The 20,526-nt window shown below is 41.3% G+C and overlaps 2 protein-coding genes across 3 annotated transcripts in view; one reads left to right on the top strand and one right to left on the bottom strand.

Moving 5' to 3' along the window:
• Positions 1 to 5,306, top strand: part of USH2A (usherin) — a gene marked incomplete at its 5' end in the record, with an annotated part of 618,561 nt that extends 613,255 nt beyond the window's left edge. Inside the window, 2 exons of the mRNA XM_082703057.1 lie at positions 2,432 to 2,653; positions 5,057 to 5,306. Of these exons, the coding sequence (XP_082559183.1) occupies positions 2,432 to 2,653; positions 5,057 to 5,146 (312 nt within the window). The 3' untranslated portion in view covers positions 5,147 to 5,306. The remainder of the gene's footprint in view (positions 1 to 2,431; positions 2,654 to 5,056) is intronic.
• A 4,093-nt stretch (positions 5,307 to 9,399) lies between these two features.
• KCTD3 (potassium channel tetramerization domain containing 3) overlaps positions 9,400 to 20,526 on the bottom strand; it is a 50,193-nt gene continuing 39,066 nt past the window's right edge. Inside the window, exons 14-18 of one of the 2 annotated variants that reach the window (XM_082703935.1) lie at positions 19,339 to 19,494; positions 15,742 to 15,838; positions 12,343 to 12,527; positions 12,124 to 12,262; positions 9,400 to 11,131 (exon numbers count right to left, since the gene is read on the bottom strand). In XM_082703935.1, coding sequence (XP_082560061.1) covers positions 10,573 to 11,131; positions 12,124 to 12,262; positions 12,343 to 12,527; positions 15,742 to 15,838; positions 19,339 to 19,494 — 1,136 coding nt within the window. In that variant the 3' untranslated portion in view covers positions 9,400 to 10,572. The remainder of the gene's footprint in view (positions 11,132 to 12,123; positions 12,263 to 12,342; positions 12,528 to 15,741; positions 15,839 to 19,338; positions 19,495 to 20,526) is intronic. The other variant, XM_082703936.1, reaches the window with a different exon arrangement.

Genomic DNA, 20,526 nt, shown 5'->3' with positions numbered 1-20,526 from the left:
AGAGAAACTCTGGAGCTCTGCTTCCAGAAAACTTCCTCATATTCCATTATTGTAACTCCTTTCAGAGATCAAATCTCCTGTTTCTTGACCCAAACCCTACAGGCAGGCGCTTCTGCCTCATTACCCTTCCCAAGGAGGAATCCAGTTTTGTCCACTTGCCTAACTGAGGGATCAAGAAGCAATCACATCATTTCAGCGGGAAGTTACTCTGAATGGTGCCGCTGCTCACGGTTCTCATGAGTCTTGTCAAGCTTTGTTTCATCAAAGCGTGGCCCGTGAACTGTCAGTGTCAGCATCACGTAAAAGCAGGACCTGAAGCTCTGAGAAAGAAACCAAAGGATCTGCTACGTCAACCAGCACCCCGGAAGTCAGATGCTCAGTAAAGCCTGAGAATAGCCATAAATGAGCTAAAAATAAAATACATAGAATCAATTTCCTGGAAGGGGTGTGTATAGTCTTGTAACCAAGGGAAACAGGTTGGGGGGATTCCATGATTCCACTTATATGAGGGATCTAAAATAGCCAGATTCATGGAAGCAAAATATGGTGGTTGCCAAGGTGGGGAGAGGGAAATGGGGAATTGCTTATTAGCAGGTTTTATAAAGGTTCAGTTCTGCAAGATGACGACATCCTAGAGATCTGCTGTACGGCACTGTCCCTATAGATAGCGATACTATATCGCCAGTCTGCTAAGAGAGTAGATCTCTTGTGAAGTGTATTTATCGTGAAAAAATTAAAAAACATGGAAAAACAAAACAAAACAGGTGGGGGCTGCTGATTAGCGCTTTTAGTCCCTGCAAAAGAAGGCCAAGTTGCCTCTGGGACTAGACTTGGACTTCAACTGGGATGGGCAGACCAAGGAATTGGGACATCCTCTTCCCATATACTCCTTGCCACTGGGGAGAAGCAGAGTGGCTCCCAATGGGTTAACTTTTGCTCAGTGGCCAAGGGAGGCGTGAAGACGGAAAGGGCTGGTGGGGACCGGCAGGCCACCAGCAGCTCCGGGTCCCCACACTCGCTCATCTTCAGTATTGAGAGTGTCAGTCACAGGTCCTGGAGGGTTAGCAGGAGTGAAATCTGGAGTGTCCCAGGACCCTGGGCCGTATTCCGGAACCCACTGAAATATCCTAAATTAATCCTACCCAGGTAATAACACGCACTTGCAAACCTTCTTCTAATGCTTTAAAAAAATGTGGAAAGTAAACCGTTCTCACAAAGTTGCAAGAATATTAGTGAAAGTTAGTCAAACAAAGGAGAGAAGAATTCGCATTAGTAGAGCAAAATAAAGAGCCACTGTTGGTGTCCCTGAGCTCCAGAAACAATGGCTAAGATTCTGAATGGGACCAGGCGGGATTCACCTGCTCACTGTTTCAGACTGTTTCTTTTCACTTGGGGAGGTGGGTGAGAGCTATCCCTGCAAAACACACACACACACACACACACACACCCTGAGATGCCTCTCAGAATGATTGTGTGATTATGCTATCATTGGAGAAACAAAGAATTTGTTTTACAGTCATTTTGTTTGTTCCAAACACTAACTGATGCCTCCCCATTTGTTCTCAGTTTGACTCTGTGGCCGATATATCTGATGTGTCAAGCAATGTGACCCTAAAAAGTTACACCATGCACTTTGAGGTACCTCCGTGTGCTGCATGAACGCGTGATCTTCTGTGTGATGTGTTGACTGCACAATGGAAAGCAGGAACATTCCACTGATTGGACGAGCTAAACAAAACCTCAGATGTTTACAGTAGCTCGGTTCTCTTACAGCACCTTCTAGGTTCTGCCATGTCTTTCTGATGTTAATCCCGGACCTGATTTATTTTGAAGGCTGAATCTTAAAACAAATAGAACAATATGAATGAGAACAGATGGTGGGAAGAGTCCATTTCCCTACACAAATCCAGGAATTTTGAAATATAACACAACCGTGCTCACTTGGCAACCAGGAGAGACCATTAATACTTTTAATTTTTTAATAATTTTTTTATTTTTTATAAACATATAATGCATTATTAGCCCCAGGGGTACAGGAGAGACCATTATTAACGTTGCTCTGGGAAAGCATTGATCTCAAGACACAGGCTCTGTGGGGACACGTCTCATGAAGGGATGACTTTGTACACCCCACCTCTACCTCCTGCACCCACCACTTTGCAAAGCAGCAGCTCTTACCTACAGGGAACAACAGTCAGAGCACTAGGGCATGAACTCTCCAGGTGCTAAGAACATTGGGTGTCTAACATGACTATTACTTCATCATCTCACCCTTCCCAAGAAACCAGGGGCCACAGTGTTGCAGATAAGCTAAGTTCTGCAGTGGGATACGGTGTGTTCCTTCACTGACAATGTGTGACACACAATTTTCTGTCGTATTTCAAGCCCATTTTCTTGAGACTCTAATTACCAGCAGCGACTTTCTTTTCAGGGGTTAGCTAACACCAGAATCCCCCGGTCTGGGACACCCATCAGCATTAGGAGTAACCGGAGCCTATCCGTCCTCCGGATCCCAAGTCAGAGCCGAGGCACCCGCACCTATTCCCAAGGCTCCCTCCACCGCAGCGCCAGCCAGCTCACGGACATTCAAGACAAGAAGGTCTTGATTGATGACTCGCTGTGGGAAACCATCATGGGCCACGACAGTGGACTGGTGAGTTGACTTCCTTATCCAGAGCCTTTTTTCAAAAAAAGATTTTATTTATTTGTCAGAGAGAGAGCAAGTGAGAACACAAGCAGGGGGAGCAGCAGGCAGAGCAGGCAGAGGGAGAAGCAGGCTCCCCGCTGAGCAGGGAGCTTGACGTGGGACTGGATCCCACGACCCTGGGATCATGACCTGAGCTGAAGATAGACGCCCAAGTGGACTGACCTATCCAGGCATCCCAAGAGCCTTTTTTTTTTTTAAAGATTTATTTATTTATTTGAGACAGGGCAGGGGAGAGAGCGTTTATGAGTGGGAGGACAGGCAGAGAGAGACTATCCAGCAGACGCCCCACTGAGCGCAGAACCTCATGTGGGGCTTAGTCTCATCACACTGAGGCCAGGACCTGAGCCGAAAACAAGAGTCTGAGCCTCACCGGCTGAGCCACCCGGGACCCTCCTTATCCGGAGCCTTTGATCCACCGCCCAAAAGGTATCGGTAAAGAGATGGCTTAGCGCTTTCTGTCCCTCACGGACTGTTGCCTCCCAGCGCTCTGCAAGGAAAAGATAGGCAGAAGGTGACTGGGGACACCAGAATTGGTCTAAAAGGAAAAAAAAAAAAAAAAGCAAAAAAGCGAAAGAAGTGCATCACCTTCTTCCTTCTGGTGTGCGGTTAGAGGAGAAAGAGCAGTTCTGGGGTGCCTGGGTGGCTCAGTGGGTTAAGCCTCTGCCTTCAGCTCAGGTCATGATCTTGGGGTCCTGGGATCGAGCCCCACATCGGGCTCTCTGCTCAGCAGGGAGCCTGCTCCCCACCCTCTGTCTCTGCCTGCCTCTCTGCCTACTTGTGATCTCTGTTTGTCAAATAAATAAATAAAATCTTAAAAAAAGAAAGAAAGAAAGAGCAGTTCTTTTGAGAGGAAGCGAAGCAGCTCCCCACTGTGTAGAGACCCCAATGCGGGGCTCGCTCCCAGGTCCCTGGGATCATGACCTGAGCCGAAGGCAGAAGCTTTAACCCACTGAGCCACCCAGGCGCCCCAGTACCTGCAGCACCCGTCCCTTTGGGACAGTGAGCTGGTAGAGCAGCCCACTAAGACCACAGCTCCTCCGCGTGCTTCTCGGAGGCAGAACGCGTCACCTCCGTGTCTTTCAAGCATCTGCTTCTGCTTCCGGACTCTTGCACTCCTCTCGGTTTTCATTTTTCCTCACCGAAAGGTCGAGGACTTCCACGACGACTTTCTTAACTAACGGCAAGGAATACAGCAGATTTCCTGGCTCCGGGTTCCAGTCACAGGGAAAAATAGGATAAAATGTGCTGTCCTTCTTGGCTGGTGCAGGACGATGTTTTATGATACGCATTTTGAAGTTATGAGTCTGCTTGACGTTGTGATGGCTCTCGAATTCTGGGATTCCGTTCCAGATCTGAAGTTTCTAAATGGAGGAATAATTACATTAGGTTGAAACATAGGGACTGTTAATTGATCGCAGTTGACATGGCAAAAAGGCGGGTTTATGGGAGACAACATGACGACATAATTGAGGGCTTAGATGCCTGTGTCCCCACCCAAGGATACACAGTAATTTGCCAATGGAATCGGTATCTTGAAACCATCCTTTGATTACGGAGCCCTCCGTCCTCACTGTGACACTCTAGCGCCAGTTTTGCTTGCTTTTGGCAGTAGCAGCAATAGGCGATGTGCAAGGCAACTTGGCGAAAGCTTTGGAAGTTGCCGATACTTGAAAAATCATCTGTTCATTATAACGTTATAAACACTCTTACTAGTCCGCTTCGATAAATACAAAATACAGTTAAGAGAGTGGGAAGCAATGGAGCAAAATAGCATGCATTCTGTCTCTTCTGCTTGCATTTTGAACTAAATCTTAGGTTTATATTGCATATATATATTATATATATATATAATATATATATGGTGTGCGGTTAGAGGAGAAAGAGCAGTTCTGGGGTGCCTGGGTGGCTCAGTGGGTTAAGCCTCTGCCTTCAGCTCAGGTCATGATCTTGGGGTCCTGGGATCCCCTGTATTATATACATATAATATATATATGTATATAAAAACACACATAAAAATATAAAATAAACATGAAAAATATAATCCCCCCCCTTTACAGATGAGAAAACTGAGGTTTAGAAAGGTTGAGGTATGACGCACCATAACACTCAAATGACATTTTGGATTAGTCCACAGTTCACGTGTACATGTGAGGTGATCCTTTCTTTAAGGTAAATTTAAGAGAAGGGCAGTCTGAAACCACGCCTTAGAGTTTTGAGCGTAGGATGTTAGCCTTTAACAGAATACTTACAGAGTACTTTCTATATTAAATTGATAGAACTATCAACCGATGGCCAATACAATTATTAACAGTGACTGTCCTAATCAATGGCGATTGGCTTATTTTTCAGTATGTGGATGAAGAGGACCTGATGAATGCCATCAAAGGCTTCAGCTCTGTGACGAAGGAGCACACCACGTTCACCGACACCCACCTGTGAAGGATGGAAACTTGCATCACAGGAACCTGAAATGCCTGCCCCACGCCCCATCCCCATGGGGATGTCACGGACTAACACACCATATATGTATTCTGTAATCCTTTTTAAAAAAAAACAACAAGAATTGGTTTTGAAATTGTTCCTCCTTAATAGAGGTCTGTTTTTCTGGTGGTCTGAAATAAGGGGTCCTGTCAGTATGAAAATACTTATTTTGCTCTTACTTTGTGGAAGCATAAACTAGCATATTATTTTCACTTGGCTCCAACAGTGGCTCCATTGGTTAAATGAATAATTAGTGACCATTTCAAATTGGCCCACAGTTGTAACAAGTGAGTGAAGTTACCAGTTTAAAAACAAAGCAGGTTTTCTGAGAGGATGTCACTACTGCTCCTTTCAGTCCCTTCCCCCATTCAATCCTGTCAGAACACGATCCTGGAGGAGTAATTCCAACGATCGTAGCTACAAAATAAAATGCAAGTTTCAGGCCAAGCTGAATCAGTTACAGAACAGCACTGAGGGATACACAGTGGACTGACAGTCCAATTTCGTGACAATGTTTAGGGATAAGTATTTACCAAACTTAATGGAAAAAAAAAGTTTTCACCAACCTTTTGACAGAGCACCACATAAACTGGTAAACCTCTGTCCTTGTATTTATGAATCTTCCGAAAAGGACTGAAGAGCTATTTCCCAAATATTTTACATGGCTTTGAAACTACAAAAACTTTCCATAAAACTGTCAATTCACTGATTACCCAGGAATACTGACATCTTTAACTTAGCACCGTTCACTTGGTTAAATATTTGCATTATTTAATTAACCTACGAGGAATTTTAAAAAGGCACACTTGATGCTCCTTCCAGCTTTGAAATTGTTTAACACGTATACATAAACACAAGATGACACATAAGCATGTAAATCCTACGTATAGCTACACGTGTCTATTCCTCTGTACTACATCCTTTCATTTCAGGGATCTCACTGTTTTAGCCCTAGAGTCACTAAGAGCGGGTGATTTTCCATGGTTCCGATTTCCATGGGTCAAAAGTTCTGTCATCTGCTCTGTTTGGATTAGTCATTGGTGAAAGTCCTACTGTAAGACATTTTTTCCCCAAGTTACCAACATAAAGTTAAAGGTATTCAAGTTTGTTCTTCATGGAAAACAATGTTTAAAAAAAAAAAAAAATGTCTTCCTTATTCTTAAAAGGTCTACTTTAAGGATCCCAGGAAACTATTTTGAATCCCTAGGTCTCATACACAATTGTCTGACAGCATTTTATGAGTTAATTGAGGGGTAGGTGGATTTTCCTTCCCAAAGCTGAACTGGCAAAAATCTGTAAAATAAGGGATAACCTTATTCTGGCCCAAAACAAGCCAGACTCTGGATTCTGGGGTACTGAGGCTCTCACCACATCTGTGGAGGAACAGTTCGTCAGACTGACCAACTCCCAACAAACCTTGCCAACTCTAAGTGTCAAAAGCACAGACCAGTATTAAACACAAGTTCTGCCCCCTCATCAGAACTACGTTAAGCAAACAAATCGGAAATGATTGTGCGCCCTTGGCAATGGATGTACAAATTATAAGATTCTTTTTTTCTTGCCAAGTTTTATACTTCCTAAAATGGAAACACAGGATTGGCTAATTTAGTTTACTGGTTTTAATATCATTTGTTGATTCTGGGTCAAGTAGTTTAAAGCTCACTTCACAAATGAGTCTTAACCAAGGCTGAGTTTCTGAATCACACGAGCTACTTAAGGCATATAGGGGAAAAGTGCTTTTTTCCAGTCATAAGCTTGCATCTTTATCCTTGGTCTACTCTTCTGCAAATATGATTTGCTGGTTACAGGTGGATTTAGGAGATTGAGGTCTTCCTCATTTTTGAAAAATTAACTAAATACCTTTATCACAATTTAAAACTTTTAAAAAATGGTTTTCTCACAATCCTACTTTTTTTTTTTTTTTTAAATTCATGAGAAACAGAAAGAGGCAGAGAGAGAAGCAGGCTCCCCACAGAGCAGGTAACCGGATGTAGGTCTCGACCCCAGGTCTCTGAAATCATGATCTGAGCTGAAGGCAGATGCTTAACCAACTGAGCCACCGGACACCACCATCACAGCGTAGAACCTAAAGAACACAGAGAACTGCAGGGGATTTTATATTAAATCAGTCATTCTCCATTTAACCTAAATAGACATTTAGTTATTACATGAATTAGTTTCACTGCATCGTTTCCATTTTGATCCCACAGCTGGACGAAAGCCTGTAGGCTCCCATCAAGAACATTGGCCCCTGCAACACTCTGAACCTGACTTTCACCTTTCCGAGAAGGCCAAGATTTTGTTCTTTGCGCTGCTGGTATTGTGTCCCCAGCCTCACTAACGTGTAGACTCATCCCTAGGGATTGATTCAGTTGTCTGCCATGGGGCTGAGGCATCAGAGCTTTTCTTGATTTTTATTTATTTGATGGACGGAGATCACAAGTAGGCAGAGAGGCAGGCAGAGAGAGAGGAGGAAGCAGGCTCCCTGCTGAGCAGAGAGCCCGATGCAGGGCTCGATCCCAGGACCCTGAGATCATGACCTGAGAGAAGGCAGAGGCTTAACCCACTGAGCCACCCAGGCGTCCACTGAGCTTTTCAAAGCCTACAGGAGATCCGGGAGTTCTGGTGTCGAGAGCCAGTAGCGAAAAGCAGAAAGCAACCCAGAGGCACTCAGGGGCTAAGCTGCTAGCTGTGCTCAGGGACTGTGCCCCTGGCATACACCACAAAGGAGGAGGAGCAGGTCTCTATGAATCCCTTTACACTGGTTCTAAATCTCCCGACACAGGTCTGACCACTCCCAGAGACCACCTTCCCGGCTTCAGAACTACTGTTACTCCTAATATTAGTGGTTTGATAAGAGTGTGTAGCCATGTTTTTATAATCTCTATTAAAAATTTTATTTATAGATGAGATGTTGTTTCCACTAAATGGAAAACCTAAATACTAATCTGTCCATGTACCTGATGCTGATCTTAAAGTCATGGCTGTTGTCGTCAATAGAATTCAGCTCGAACAACCTGTAAATAAAACATAGGCCAGATGGAGTGATTCAGGGACAAGGAACTTAATGATGGCACATCTGAGTAGTTTATTTCCAACACACAAATAACATGTAAATTCATCTCAAGATGGTTTGCTTCATTTTTCAATGTAAACACGGTTTATGAAAACACACTAACAGCTCTGAGTTAGAATTTACACATAAATGATGATGGTAAGGGTGAGCCCATGTAATAGGATGTTCTGATCCCTCAACCATCTGTGTCCGTTAGAATCAACCGTTGGGCTTTTTTCAAAGCGTGGATCCCACCCGCCAGATTCGAACTCGGCAGGTCTGGAGGCCCCACCAAGCGTCTGTGCCTAACCTGAGGTGAAGGCCACGTATCAGCCTTGATGAGAAAGCCAGGAACAAGACCACAGGCCCCCGAAACAGGCAGAAGGGTTCAAAAGTTGGCTCGGTAGGTGACAAGACTTGTGGCTAAGCAAGTTCTCCTCATGATCGCCTCTATAAACTGAGGGGAGCAGTACCTCTGCAGCCGGTGAGTACTTCTGAGACCGCCCAGAAATACAGAATTAGCGGAAACACTGTCCTCCTCATGACAGTTCTACTTCTGTTCCTGTTGCTCATCAAACGCGAAGTATATAGATTCAGCTCGAGTTTTTTCAGTGACAGAAACACCTCCTGAGCTCGGTGCAGAAGGAAAATGCGGAGACCCAGAAGGGCTCATCTGCTCCAGGCGACAAAGTGCCAGGCAGGCTCCAACCCCCGTCACAGCATCAAGGTTCAAACTCCCCTACGTGAGAGAAACGACAAAGATCTGCCGCCTCGTAGCAGACGGCAACCTGTCCTTCAGCGAGTTGCCTCTTTATGGGCTTTTGCTCTGTCCTAGTCTCCAGCTCCTCCCTACCCCACGGCCTTACTCTTGGAGAAGGCTGCTTAAACACAAACGTTTTCACTCATTTTCTTCCTCGCCCACCCACCTCTGACCTGCCTGTGGGAAGGGGAAAGGAGGCTACGGAGATAATGGCAAATCCTTAGCAATATGGCAATGAGGTTGGGCCCGACCCTCCCCCTCAAGGAGAATGTAAGTCAGCCTCGGCCTCTTCCGTTCCCCCCTGCTCTCCCCCCTTCTTACCGCCGGAAGCAGACCCCCGCCAACCTTGCAGGTGTACTTCCAACAGCATAACGACTCCTTAAATAACCGAGAACACACCGTCTTAATCAATTTTATTAGACTTCATTGATAAATAAATACAAGTGTTGTGAAACCACTAGCAATATAGTAAACTTTAAAGAATTTATTTCAATTTCACTCATATTTCTTGATGGGGAATATATACATTATTCACCAATAAATGCTTAATGCTTTAAATTTACAATTGCCCTATGTGCAGAAACTTGAAAAGTATTCCAAACGAAAAAAAAAAGGTACAAAAAATTTGTCTCATAATTCAAAATATATTTTAAAACAATTATTTGCATAGCAGCCAAAACCTTGAACCACAAGTTGAGAACTGCCGTCTTAGAAGCTTAACAAAATGGCGACATTCTGACTTAATTATTTTCATTATTGACAGTGGGTGGAAACATGTGGCCCCTAAATCGGACAAGGCAGACGGAAGACTAGGATGGTTTCCCTTCTGGGCACGCAAAGCTCTAGCCTTGATTATTATTTTTTATTTCATCTGTTTCAAACACAGACAACTGCTCCAACTTTAAAGAAAGTTTAAATGGACTTAGGGTATTTAATATTGGTGACACTTGCTAAGATTTAAGAACTCCAAATAATGAGAATCAGAAAATGACCCACGATTTAAGAAAAACATCCGAAGGGACTGCCTACTGCGTAGTGTAATCTGGTGGTCAACATTAATAATGTTTCTGAATTAGGTAATTCTTCACAAACATAGCACCTCATTAAATATGTGGTAAACACGTGGCAATCACAAGAAGTGTTGGGAGACTATCCAGAGAGATTTAATGTGATTCACTTCACTGGAAGATGCGAGACAAATCTCAAGCACGATGAGATCAGGAGCGCCATCTGCTGGTCCCTGCGCCCTCAGGGATACCCAAGTGCAGTGGGCCCAGGTCAGTAGGACTCGCTTCCAAAATCCAGAGTAGCTAAAACATTGAAAGGGACTCTTGCTTTACAAATGATCCACTGAATGTACTTGTAAAACTAAAAAAACTTTCCAAAAGGCCCGAAGAGCCAGAATTACTTTTACCTCCTCCCTCTGGGTAATTCTGTTAAAAAGATAACGAATGAACTCCGGTTTTAATGTCTTGGGAAGTTTTGGTGTAAAAGCGAATGTACTGAAACCCAGTAAAGTTGTGAACCTTCATCTAAATTAACAACACAACTATTTATTTTGGTGAGTCTTCACAGGCTGTATTCTTGACCTGAAGAATCGCTTTTTTTATGCCGAGGAGATGGCGTGGTCTTCGTAGGAGACGGAGACGCAGTCCCGGGGGAGTCTGTTCCTCCGTCAGAAGTACTCGGGGATGAGGCCAGATAGGGAACTTTCTTTCGCCCAAGGAATCCTCCTCCTTCAAATCCCCCTTTCTTCCGTAATTCCACTTTATTTTCATTTTCTTCTTCTGAGGACCTTTTCTTGGATTCTGGACCTTCAGCTATTTTGTGCACTTCCAATCCACCATCTGATTCTCTCAAACTCTTCGCTTCTGTTCCAGGAGACTTTCTCTCTGACACATTACACTCCCCTGTTGCCCGCTTTACTTCGGCTTGTATTGGACCCACGTTCCCATTTTCAGGGACACCTCTGTCTACATTCCTGTTCAAATTAACAGTCTGGAAGTCCCTGTAACTGTGGAAGCTCTCAGTTCTCCTTGCTCTTGCTAACAGGGGACTCTCTCTGTAAGGCCTCATGGAGCCGTAAGTAGCTGCTTCGTGGATGGTTTCATGGTGCTGGAGCTGAAGGCTGAAAGAGAGTTTTTAAAAATTACAGTTTAGATTTCTGAGATTTTTCAGGGGCCTATCTCATTAAACTACCTGAAAAGACATTATTTAAATATATAAAGAATGATGTAGGGGAGCCTGGGTGGCTCAGTGGCTTAAAGCCTCTGCCTTCATTCAGCTCAGGTCATGATCCCAGGGTCCTCGGATCGAGCCCCACATCGGGCTCTCTGCTCAGCAGGAGCCTGCCTCCCCCTCTGTCTCTGCCTGCCTCTCCCTCTGTCTCTGCCTGCCTCTCTGCCCACTTACAATCTCTATCAAATAAATAAATAAAATCTCTAAAAAAACAATTAAAAAAAAGAATTTCTATATATAAAAATTTACTTATTAAAACTCTTTATAGTATGTATTAGTGTTTGCATAGGTGTACGTGTATCAAATTACCAATGAAAATAATATATACATATTCAGTCCAGCTGGATTTCTAAATAACTGAAAAAAGCGACGAGGGGGGGTACTCTTTAAAACTAATGCGGAACTAATATAAATCAGTATTTGGTCCTTAGTTCAAATTTCGGAATTGTTAAAAATGTGCTAGCTGGAAGATACACGAAGCCACTGTATTAAAAGTACGTAATAACTAAATCCAAGATTAGACAGATGATGTCATCCCTTTGATCAATATGTCCCTGAGGCAAGAGGAACAAAGTTCCACATACTATCCAAGGTGACATGTGGTTTTTCTAATTTCCTTTGAATGAACTCTTGATTGCATAAAAGGCATCCAGATTGGCAGCAAGTCACAAAAGTTAAAGGGAAAATGTGTTTTTCTATGAAAAGAATCAGATATGCTTGCAGATGAGAAATTAATATTAAAAAAAAAAAAACTGAATAAGTCTGAATTAAAAAAGTGCCTTGAAGAACGTGGCTTCCAACAACTATGTGATTACGGGATCTCCCAATCTTCCCCAAAGCAACCAAGCGACCTTGAGACACAGTCCCAGACCCCACCCGCACCTGGAGCTGGACTCCCGGAGGCGGCTGTGCTGGAGCACGGAAGTTGCTGGACTGATGTTAGGAGTCGCGCAGCGAGATGTGCTCAGGTCACACTGATCCAGTAACTTGAGCAGCTCCTCCTCAGTGGGACCACCTACATCTTGGGAAAACACAGCCTCATTACCATCACTGCCGTCAGAGGCTCCCCCTGCGACGCAGAGCTCTCGGCACGGAACCTACCCCTCTCTTCGCTTTTGTTCACCATGTCCATGGCCGTGGTCAGGTCCCACATCTGAATGCTGCCGTTCGTGTGGCCCGTGAACAGGTAGCGCCGCGGCCGGGAGCCCATCCTGCTCGAGCCCTCACATTCTCTCACCGTGAACGACGATATTGTTGTGCAGTCAACAGCCTGGATCTCACAGATTCTGCCGAAGACGGGGAACAGCTAACATTTTGTAAGCCAGATTTTTGCAATCAATTGTTTATGTATGAGTGTCCTCTATATGTAAAACATTAAAAAGTTCAAGGCAAGTTGACAGAAATAAAATTTGAATGCTGTTTGAGTATAGAGAAAAGGCTCTTATAAAACAATGTATTTGGGGGCGCCCGGGTGGCTCAGTGGGTTAAAGCCTCTGCCTTCAGCTCGGGTCATGATCCCAGGGTCCTGGGATCGAGCCCCGCATCGGGCTCTCTGCTTGGCGGAGAGCCTGCTTCCTCCTCCCTCTCTCTCTCTCTCTGCCTGCCCCTCTGCCTACTTGTGATCTCTTTGTCAAATAAATAAATAAAATCTTTAAAAAACAAACAAACAAACAAACAATGTATTTGAAAAACTGAAAAATACAATAATTTAAGTCACCCTTAAGAGAAAAACAGAAAGAAAAAACCATAAAAAATTTTTTAAAATAAGAGAAAAACAGAAAGAACCTCGATAGGCATTGAGTAATTCTCTAAAAAGACGTTATAAAACTAAAAAGGCAGAAAGAAACAAAGCAACTAGGCATGAAACTAGAAAAGATCTTGAGAGGTCATTTAAAACTTATGCGCAAATTACAAGTCTGAAACCAGAAAAAAAATGCACAGCTGTATGGAGAGATCTAAGTAGCACCCTCCATTAGGATAATATTCTTAACTTTTCTGAAGCACTTTTATAACTATTTCATTAATTTTCATTAAGGGTAAAAGAACCTGAGAACGAACAACTATCCACGTTTGACAAATAAGGAAACCAAGAAATAGTATCAGCAAATGATGTGTCAAAGTCATATAAGAGTTGACTGAACTGCACTTAATTATTTATCCCAGACTACTTCAAAGCAGAGGGGGCTTATAAATAAAAAAAAATTAAAAAAGAAACAATTAGTACCAGGCAAATGCAAGGTCAAAAAATAAAGGAGGAAGGGGAAATACAATCCTTATCAACGTAAGTAACAAAAAAACAGAATATGAAGCATAGCTGAGCTTCCTAGCAGGCAGGGCAAAAAGTGGTAAGGGGAGAGGGGTTAATTACTAGATGCCCACATATAGTGATAGAGGCTGTCCTAGTCTCATTCCCAATCTAAGGGAAAAGTTCTCAGTATTTCACCAGAGTATAAAGTGTACTATAATTGTTTTTATAAGTATTATTTTCAGATTAAAAATATCTGTCATTTTAAGTACAAGATTCCTTTTCTTGAAGTCAAACATGGATGAACTATCAAATGTTTTTTCTGTGTTTATCAAGATAATTACAAATTTTTTTTGATATAGTGAATTATATTTAATACCTGTAAATTGATATAAAATATTTCATAAATCTAGATTACTGTTTACATTTAAAATAAAGTGAAATGAAACAATATAAACCTATCTGCTTGAAAACAAAGATGATTTTGCTTTTTGTTTTTTCTATGGGCTATATTCCTTAGAATAACTCCTTCCTTTAAAACGCTAACAAGGTTTGTTCGCTGCCCACTTTCAATAAAACCTTTTCATTTTACTTCCCATTCTTAAGAATCTGAACTATCTTTAAACAATAGCTTTGCTTCATATTAGCTTCATAAAGGGTTGATTTCCTATTCAATTCTGTAAAATAATTTGATTATTTTTATAGACATATATTTTCCTCTGGAATCGTAAATGTGAAAATTATAAAATTTATTTTGTTATAAAGATTATAATTGCTTCTAACACTCTGGTACTGTTTACAGTAACAGAAAAGGGGTGCCTAGGTGGCATGGTTGGTTGAGTTTACAACCCTTAGTTTAGGCTGGAGTCTGATCTTGGGGTCATCATTGAGCCCCACGTCAGGCTCCGCACTCAGCGCAGAGCCTGCGTGGGTTTCTCTCTCCTCCCTCGGCCCTCCCTCTTCCTGCTTGATCTCTCTCTCTCTAAAATAAGTAAATAAATCTTTAAAGTAACAGAAGAGGGGAGACACTAGAATTGAACAAGACTCTGAAATACTACATCGTTAGATGTTATGCGGCAGTTTTAATAAATGTTTGGCAACATCTTCACTGAATATGCAGAGAACACAATAAATCACAATGACTTATAACATTTCTCAAGATAATAATTCAACTTCTAACTATATCACAGGCTTCTAATACATTTTCTTTAAAAAAACAAGGTGACAAAAAGATAGTTTAGTACATAGAAATCATTCTCTGGCATCAATTCATTTAACTGCTGAGGACTACATGCAATGAACTTTGATGGAAGAAAATATATCTCCAAGAGATTATTCTTTAAAATATCAGAGACCATATGCTGAAGGGTAAGAGTATCAGTAGCATTTGTTAACATTTATATGAAAATCTGTAAACTTCTTAATGACTACTAACAGGAATTCTACCTTTTTCACTTGTTTGGCCTGCAAAAAAATCTTAGGTTTTTATTTTTATTTATTTTATTTAAGATGTTATTTATTTATTTGACAGAGAGACACAGAGAGAGGGAACACAAACAGAGCGGGAGAGGGAGAAGCAGGCTTTCTGCGAAGCAGGAAGCCTGATATGGGGCTTGATCCCAAGATCCTGAGATCACGACCTCAGCTGAAGGCAGATGCTTAACGACTGAGCCACCCAGGCACCCAAATCTTAGGTTTTTAAAGAGAAACGTACAGCAGCTCAATCTGTGTGAAGCTACATGTAATAATTTAAAAGAAGTAAAATTTCACTCAAATGGAAAAGGAAGGGGAAACTAACTTCCATTGTGCATCTGGTAGTGCCAGGGACCACCTAAGATTTCATGTTTTTAATTCATTTTATCTTACAACATCTTGCCATGGTAGGTGAACTTTCTAAAGAAACTGGGGGGGGGGGGGCTCAGAGAAAAAAAGCAACAAGTTGAATTTTCATAGCTAATAAGAGCAAGTGCCCAAATTAGGATTTAGTCCAGGTCTTTGCCATCAAATTCACGACTCCTTGCTCTGTAACTTGTCCTTCACTATGCACAGCATGCTTGAAAATCTAAATAAATGCTAGAGGATACGGACTAAATACTCTCTTTATTTTAAGCTAAAATGATCACAAGATCACTAGATTTCTTTTTTCAACAATTTGCTTCTGGTAGCACTCTTTCATCAATATGCCAAATTATTCAACAGGTTTTTTAAGACAAAAGTGACTTCTGAATATAAACACCTCTACAGTAAAGTTTTACCTTTTCCCAGTCGATGAGAGTCTTACGAACAGTTTGTTGGTGATGGGAACAACTTTCTGGATAAACACCTGTTGATCATCTCGCTCTCCGAAAGGCCCTGGGTTAGGAAACAGAAAATGACAAAACAAGTTAATTGAAATTCGGTTGGTTTCACTGAACAAAAGAAACGTGAATGTCAATACAAAGAGGAAAAAGAAAGAATTTTCCATGCCTATCACTATGCGGCATTGTTTATCCCACGTCCAAGTCAGACAAGAATGAAGCGCTTTGACAAGTACTCCAACTTGCATTAAACCTTTCTTAAATACATAATATTTCAAGTTATATTTTATGCACTACGGCCATTAAAGCTGAAGGCATTAATTTGCTTAAGACTATACATCAAGAGTAATAGAATGAGACGTGTTAAAATAAAGGCTCTACATGTTTTATCTTTGAGAATGTGCTCAGTTTCTTATAACTTCAGAAAAAGGATATATAAGTAAAATTATGTATTATGGATTTTACTCTTTTTGCAAAGCCACTTGCAAACTCTTAAAGAATAAAGTACAACTTCATTAAACAGAATTTAATTAATTAAAAAAATTAATTAATCAGAAACCTGCTGCATCCTGCAAGGTTTTCCATCTGAAAACAAGGATTCAATTATTTTTACTTGATTGTACTTGGCAAGGCAGGTGACTAGCTCATAGTCCCCTCATTTTAGAAAGATTCTGAACAATATAAAAAAAAAAGTATTTCATGTAAAACTTAAACATAAAATTCTAATAATTCTTGTTTTCATACTCACTCGCTAAAATAATACCAACTTGTTATTCACAAAAAGTTTGTGATGTATGAAACAATTTTCCCTTATGTGAATCACAGCTAATTAATAAATGGAACATCTTTATGCTTTATTAGCTGGCAAGTACCTACACACTATGCTCACTGTGTGCCACAGGAAATGCTTCCCAAGTAACTCATTTTAGTCATCCTGACAACCACATAAGGGATACACTATTATTATCTTCATTTTACAGATGAGAAAAGTAAGGCATCAAGAGATCAGGGAACCAAAGACCTCACGGGTCCTGCCTAAAGGAACTGGAGTCACACCCAGGACGTCTGGCTCCTCGCGAGGCTGCGCAGGGGCTCAGCGACTGGACAGCCTTCTGCAGTCTGATTCTGCTGAGAGGAAATGGCGGTCCTCACTCAATAACCCATAACCGAAGTCAAACTAGCGGTGACCAATAAAATAACCAGGAACGAGGGTTCTGGGACTATATCTTCTCTTCCTTCAACCTTTACCTTCATGGGAGATTCTCACTTGTTTTCGTACCTCAATGATCTACACCCCCCATCCCGAGCTTCAAGTTTCTCCAACTCCTCTCCCCAAACTGGCTCCTTCAGAGCACAAAATGCTCTCAGGCGTCTATCTTCAATGGTGAAGAAGGAGCAGGGAATCAGAAAGACTCCTCTGAATCTTCTGAACTTCTGCCTCGGAGCTTCTTGCTTTCGAAGTCGCTCCGTTCTTGGTTTCACAGCGGCCTCGCGGCCTGCTGCCGTTCAGATCCCCCCCACAGGAGCCTCTGAAGCTGGACTTGCTGTTCTGTTCCACTAACGAGAATGTCTAGCTCTTAAAATATTTTCTTAAAGAACTATGGGGGGGGGGAATCTCCCTTCCCTCTTTCAAATATTTCACAAGGCTACTGTCACTTACAGGGCTCTTCCAGAACATCTATTTATTCACATTACACATGTTCTCCCTGATCCGACACTCCATGATCGGACCCTGCCCTTCCACCCAGTCTCACGCCCTACAATTCTTACCCACGTGCCAGCAACTACTAATGACCTGGACATTTTCTCAACTCGCCAGGTTCTCTGGGCCTCTATCCCTCTAGCATGCTGTGTTCTCTGCCAGTAATGTCCCGATCCGATGACATTCTATACCTTCGTGTCTCAGCAAAAAGTTTTAGTCCAAACATTAAGACCTCATCAGTTTCCATCAAAGTGAAGTGGCAATAATCTACCTCATAAAATTCTCAGGGAGATGAACTGGGGACCGTAGGCCGCAACACCTGGCACGGAGACGGGCACTACCTGCCCCGGGCGCCTCGCCCCATGTAACTGTTTGCTTTTTATCCCCACTGGTCACTGCACTGCAACTTGACGTTCACTGCATTTCTTTTTTCTCTTCTTTTCTTTTCTTTTTTTTTTTAATATTTCTAATACTTGGAGCAAAGGCACTCAATATAATTGTTGATGCTGTCACTTAACCCTGCACAATGTTGTATGTCAATTATAGCTCAATAAATCAGGAAAAACATATACTGATGAGATAAAACTAAACTTTCAGTGCCTCGATCACATAGAAAACTGGGTCACAGAGCAATTAGTTCAAATCACCAAAACCAAGTGTTTCTTTGAAAAAAAAAAAACACTAAGACTGTGGTAGTACAATTCCCATAAGCAGCTTCTATTTTTTTCAAAGATAACTATTTTGAGGGGCTCCTGGGTGGCTCAGTGGGTTAAGCCTGTGCTCAGGTCATGATCCCAGGGTCCTGCGATTGAGCCCCACATCGGGCTCTCTGCTTAGCGAGGAGCCTGCTCTCCCACCTTTGTCAAATAAATGAAATCTTAAAAAAAAAAAAAAAAAAAGATAACTACTTTGAAATCTTTACCGTGAGGGCATATTCTGGATGGACATATATTTAAATGTTTCACATAAAACAAATCTGGTAAAAGACCTCTCACATATTCCCTATTTTCCACCAGTGCTACAATTTCTGCTTATTTAAAAAATGACCAGACAGGCCCAGGAGTCAGTGAGCAGGTCCCATAGAACTATTAAAAGCACGTGAGACGCAATGAATATCCAGTAGAGATTCTTCCAAAAGTGCCCCTGGGGAAAATGATTGTCTCTGTGAAGACTGTGTGTGTGTGTGTGTGAGAGAGAGACAGTGACGGAATCCACATCTGCTCGTGTCATAGGGTGTCAGGACAGACACATCACAACTTCATATATTTTTGCTGAAGACAGAGAGAGAGAGAGAGAGAATCCACATCCACGTGTCATATGGTGTCGTGATGGACAAGTCACACCGACTTCATATACTTTTTGCTGAAATCAGAGCGTATCCACTGAGACATGCTATTATCATTTCCTACAAGCCACTGTGATGCCACCAAGACTGCTAGCATGTAACACAGCCAGCCCTTTGCCAGCTTCAAAATTTTATTTTCAGATTATTAGCAATAAAAGAAAAAAAAGTTTCAGGTGTCAAATGCGCACTGCTATCCTGCCTTTATTTATTTTTTTCCCTATCCTGGTTTTTAATTACGACCTAAAGTGGTTAGCATTTGGAGATATTATTTTAATAAGGAAATGATAAACAGATGAAAACTCTGCTCTCAACTTTTTAAACAAAAAAAGGCTATAATTTGTGAATTTACAGAACTAAGAAACATATTAAATTTCTTTTAAATGAGTTTCAAAACTGAAGTGAAAAATTTCTATTTGAAACTCAGTTTTAGGTTTCTACTACAGTTAACATACTACTTCTGCATTGACCCACAAAATACTTGAAAATGCCCCCAAATTATCTAACCCACCTATGTCATTTCCAGAGGAATAGCTTCCATGACTCTCCGTCTCCTCCAGAGACAGTATCTTGAACGACGCTAATGGTGTAGACCCTGGCTGAGTAGAGATCATGCCTCTGAACCGTGTTACTGTCCATGTCCGGACGTGATTATTGTCGGCACACACTAGGAAAGAAAACAAAAAATAAGTTATTAAATACAGATTATAAAAGCATCAACAAAATCACTTTTATAAACAAATTTTAACTTTTTAAACTATAATCTTGGATAGATCACAGCATATTTTGAATGGCCGACAACCTATTTATCCTAAAGTTATCCTAGCCAACAAAATTGAAAGAACTGAATACAGTTTACCTTGCTACAAATCTAAGGAATGTGAGTAAATCCATGGGTCCTTATAAAAGTAGCCTGTTGAGTATAAACGTAAAAAAGGTTAAAAAAAAAAAAAGGTGTACACAAGACAAAAGATGCTGAATATTATTCTGTTCTGTGGCTAAACTACATAGTAAGTGAGTTGTGCAGTTTTTTTTTTTTCAACCACTGAAACTGCTTCTGTTAAATATTAGACAACCTAGATCAGGAGTTCCTGAAAATTTACTGCCACAAATTACATTTGTCAAAAAGCTTGTATCGCCCACTCAAGCTATATTGAGGAAAATTAAAATAAAGAAGTATTTTTATATAAAATGCGAGACTGCATTTAAGAAACATACTCCAACTAGTTTTTTTTTTAATGTAAATAATATTAAGTGGATATATATTGAGATATCTAACAAGTACCTGACCTCTATTGTTTTTTTGATCTAAATACTCCTTTAGAAAATATAAACCAGCAACTGATATTAATGTAAAAGAAAAAAAGTACATTTGTGGCAATCCTTATTAAAAAAACGTGCTTTTAGAAAATAAATAAATAAATAAATAAATGTGCTCTTTTGTGGCATTCCGTTTTAATGGAAAAGTGCAATTTATTTGGATTCCAGAGAATGTGCTATTATTAGCAATGAGCTATGACTTCACCAGTAAATGCTAGAAAAGTATCCAAACTTTCATATATACACACCTTTCCCACTGGGTAAATGGCCACAGTTGCAAATTTGAAACAAAACTTTAGAAATTTAATTTTAACAAATAGCAATAAAAATTCAAAGTATCAGTGTTACTTATGTAACAAGATTCTCATGTCTCAGGATA

This window comes from Mustela nivalis (genome assembly GCF_964662115.1).
Source record: "Mustela nivalis genome assembly, chromosome: 16".
In the NCBI taxonomy this organism is placed as follows: domain Eukaryota; kingdom Metazoa; phylum Chordata; class Mammalia; order Carnivora; family Mustelidae; genus Mustela; species Mustela nivalis.
The sequence above is the reverse complement of the archived record's forward strand: the minus strand, read 5'-3'. Positions and strand labels throughout refer to the sequence as shown.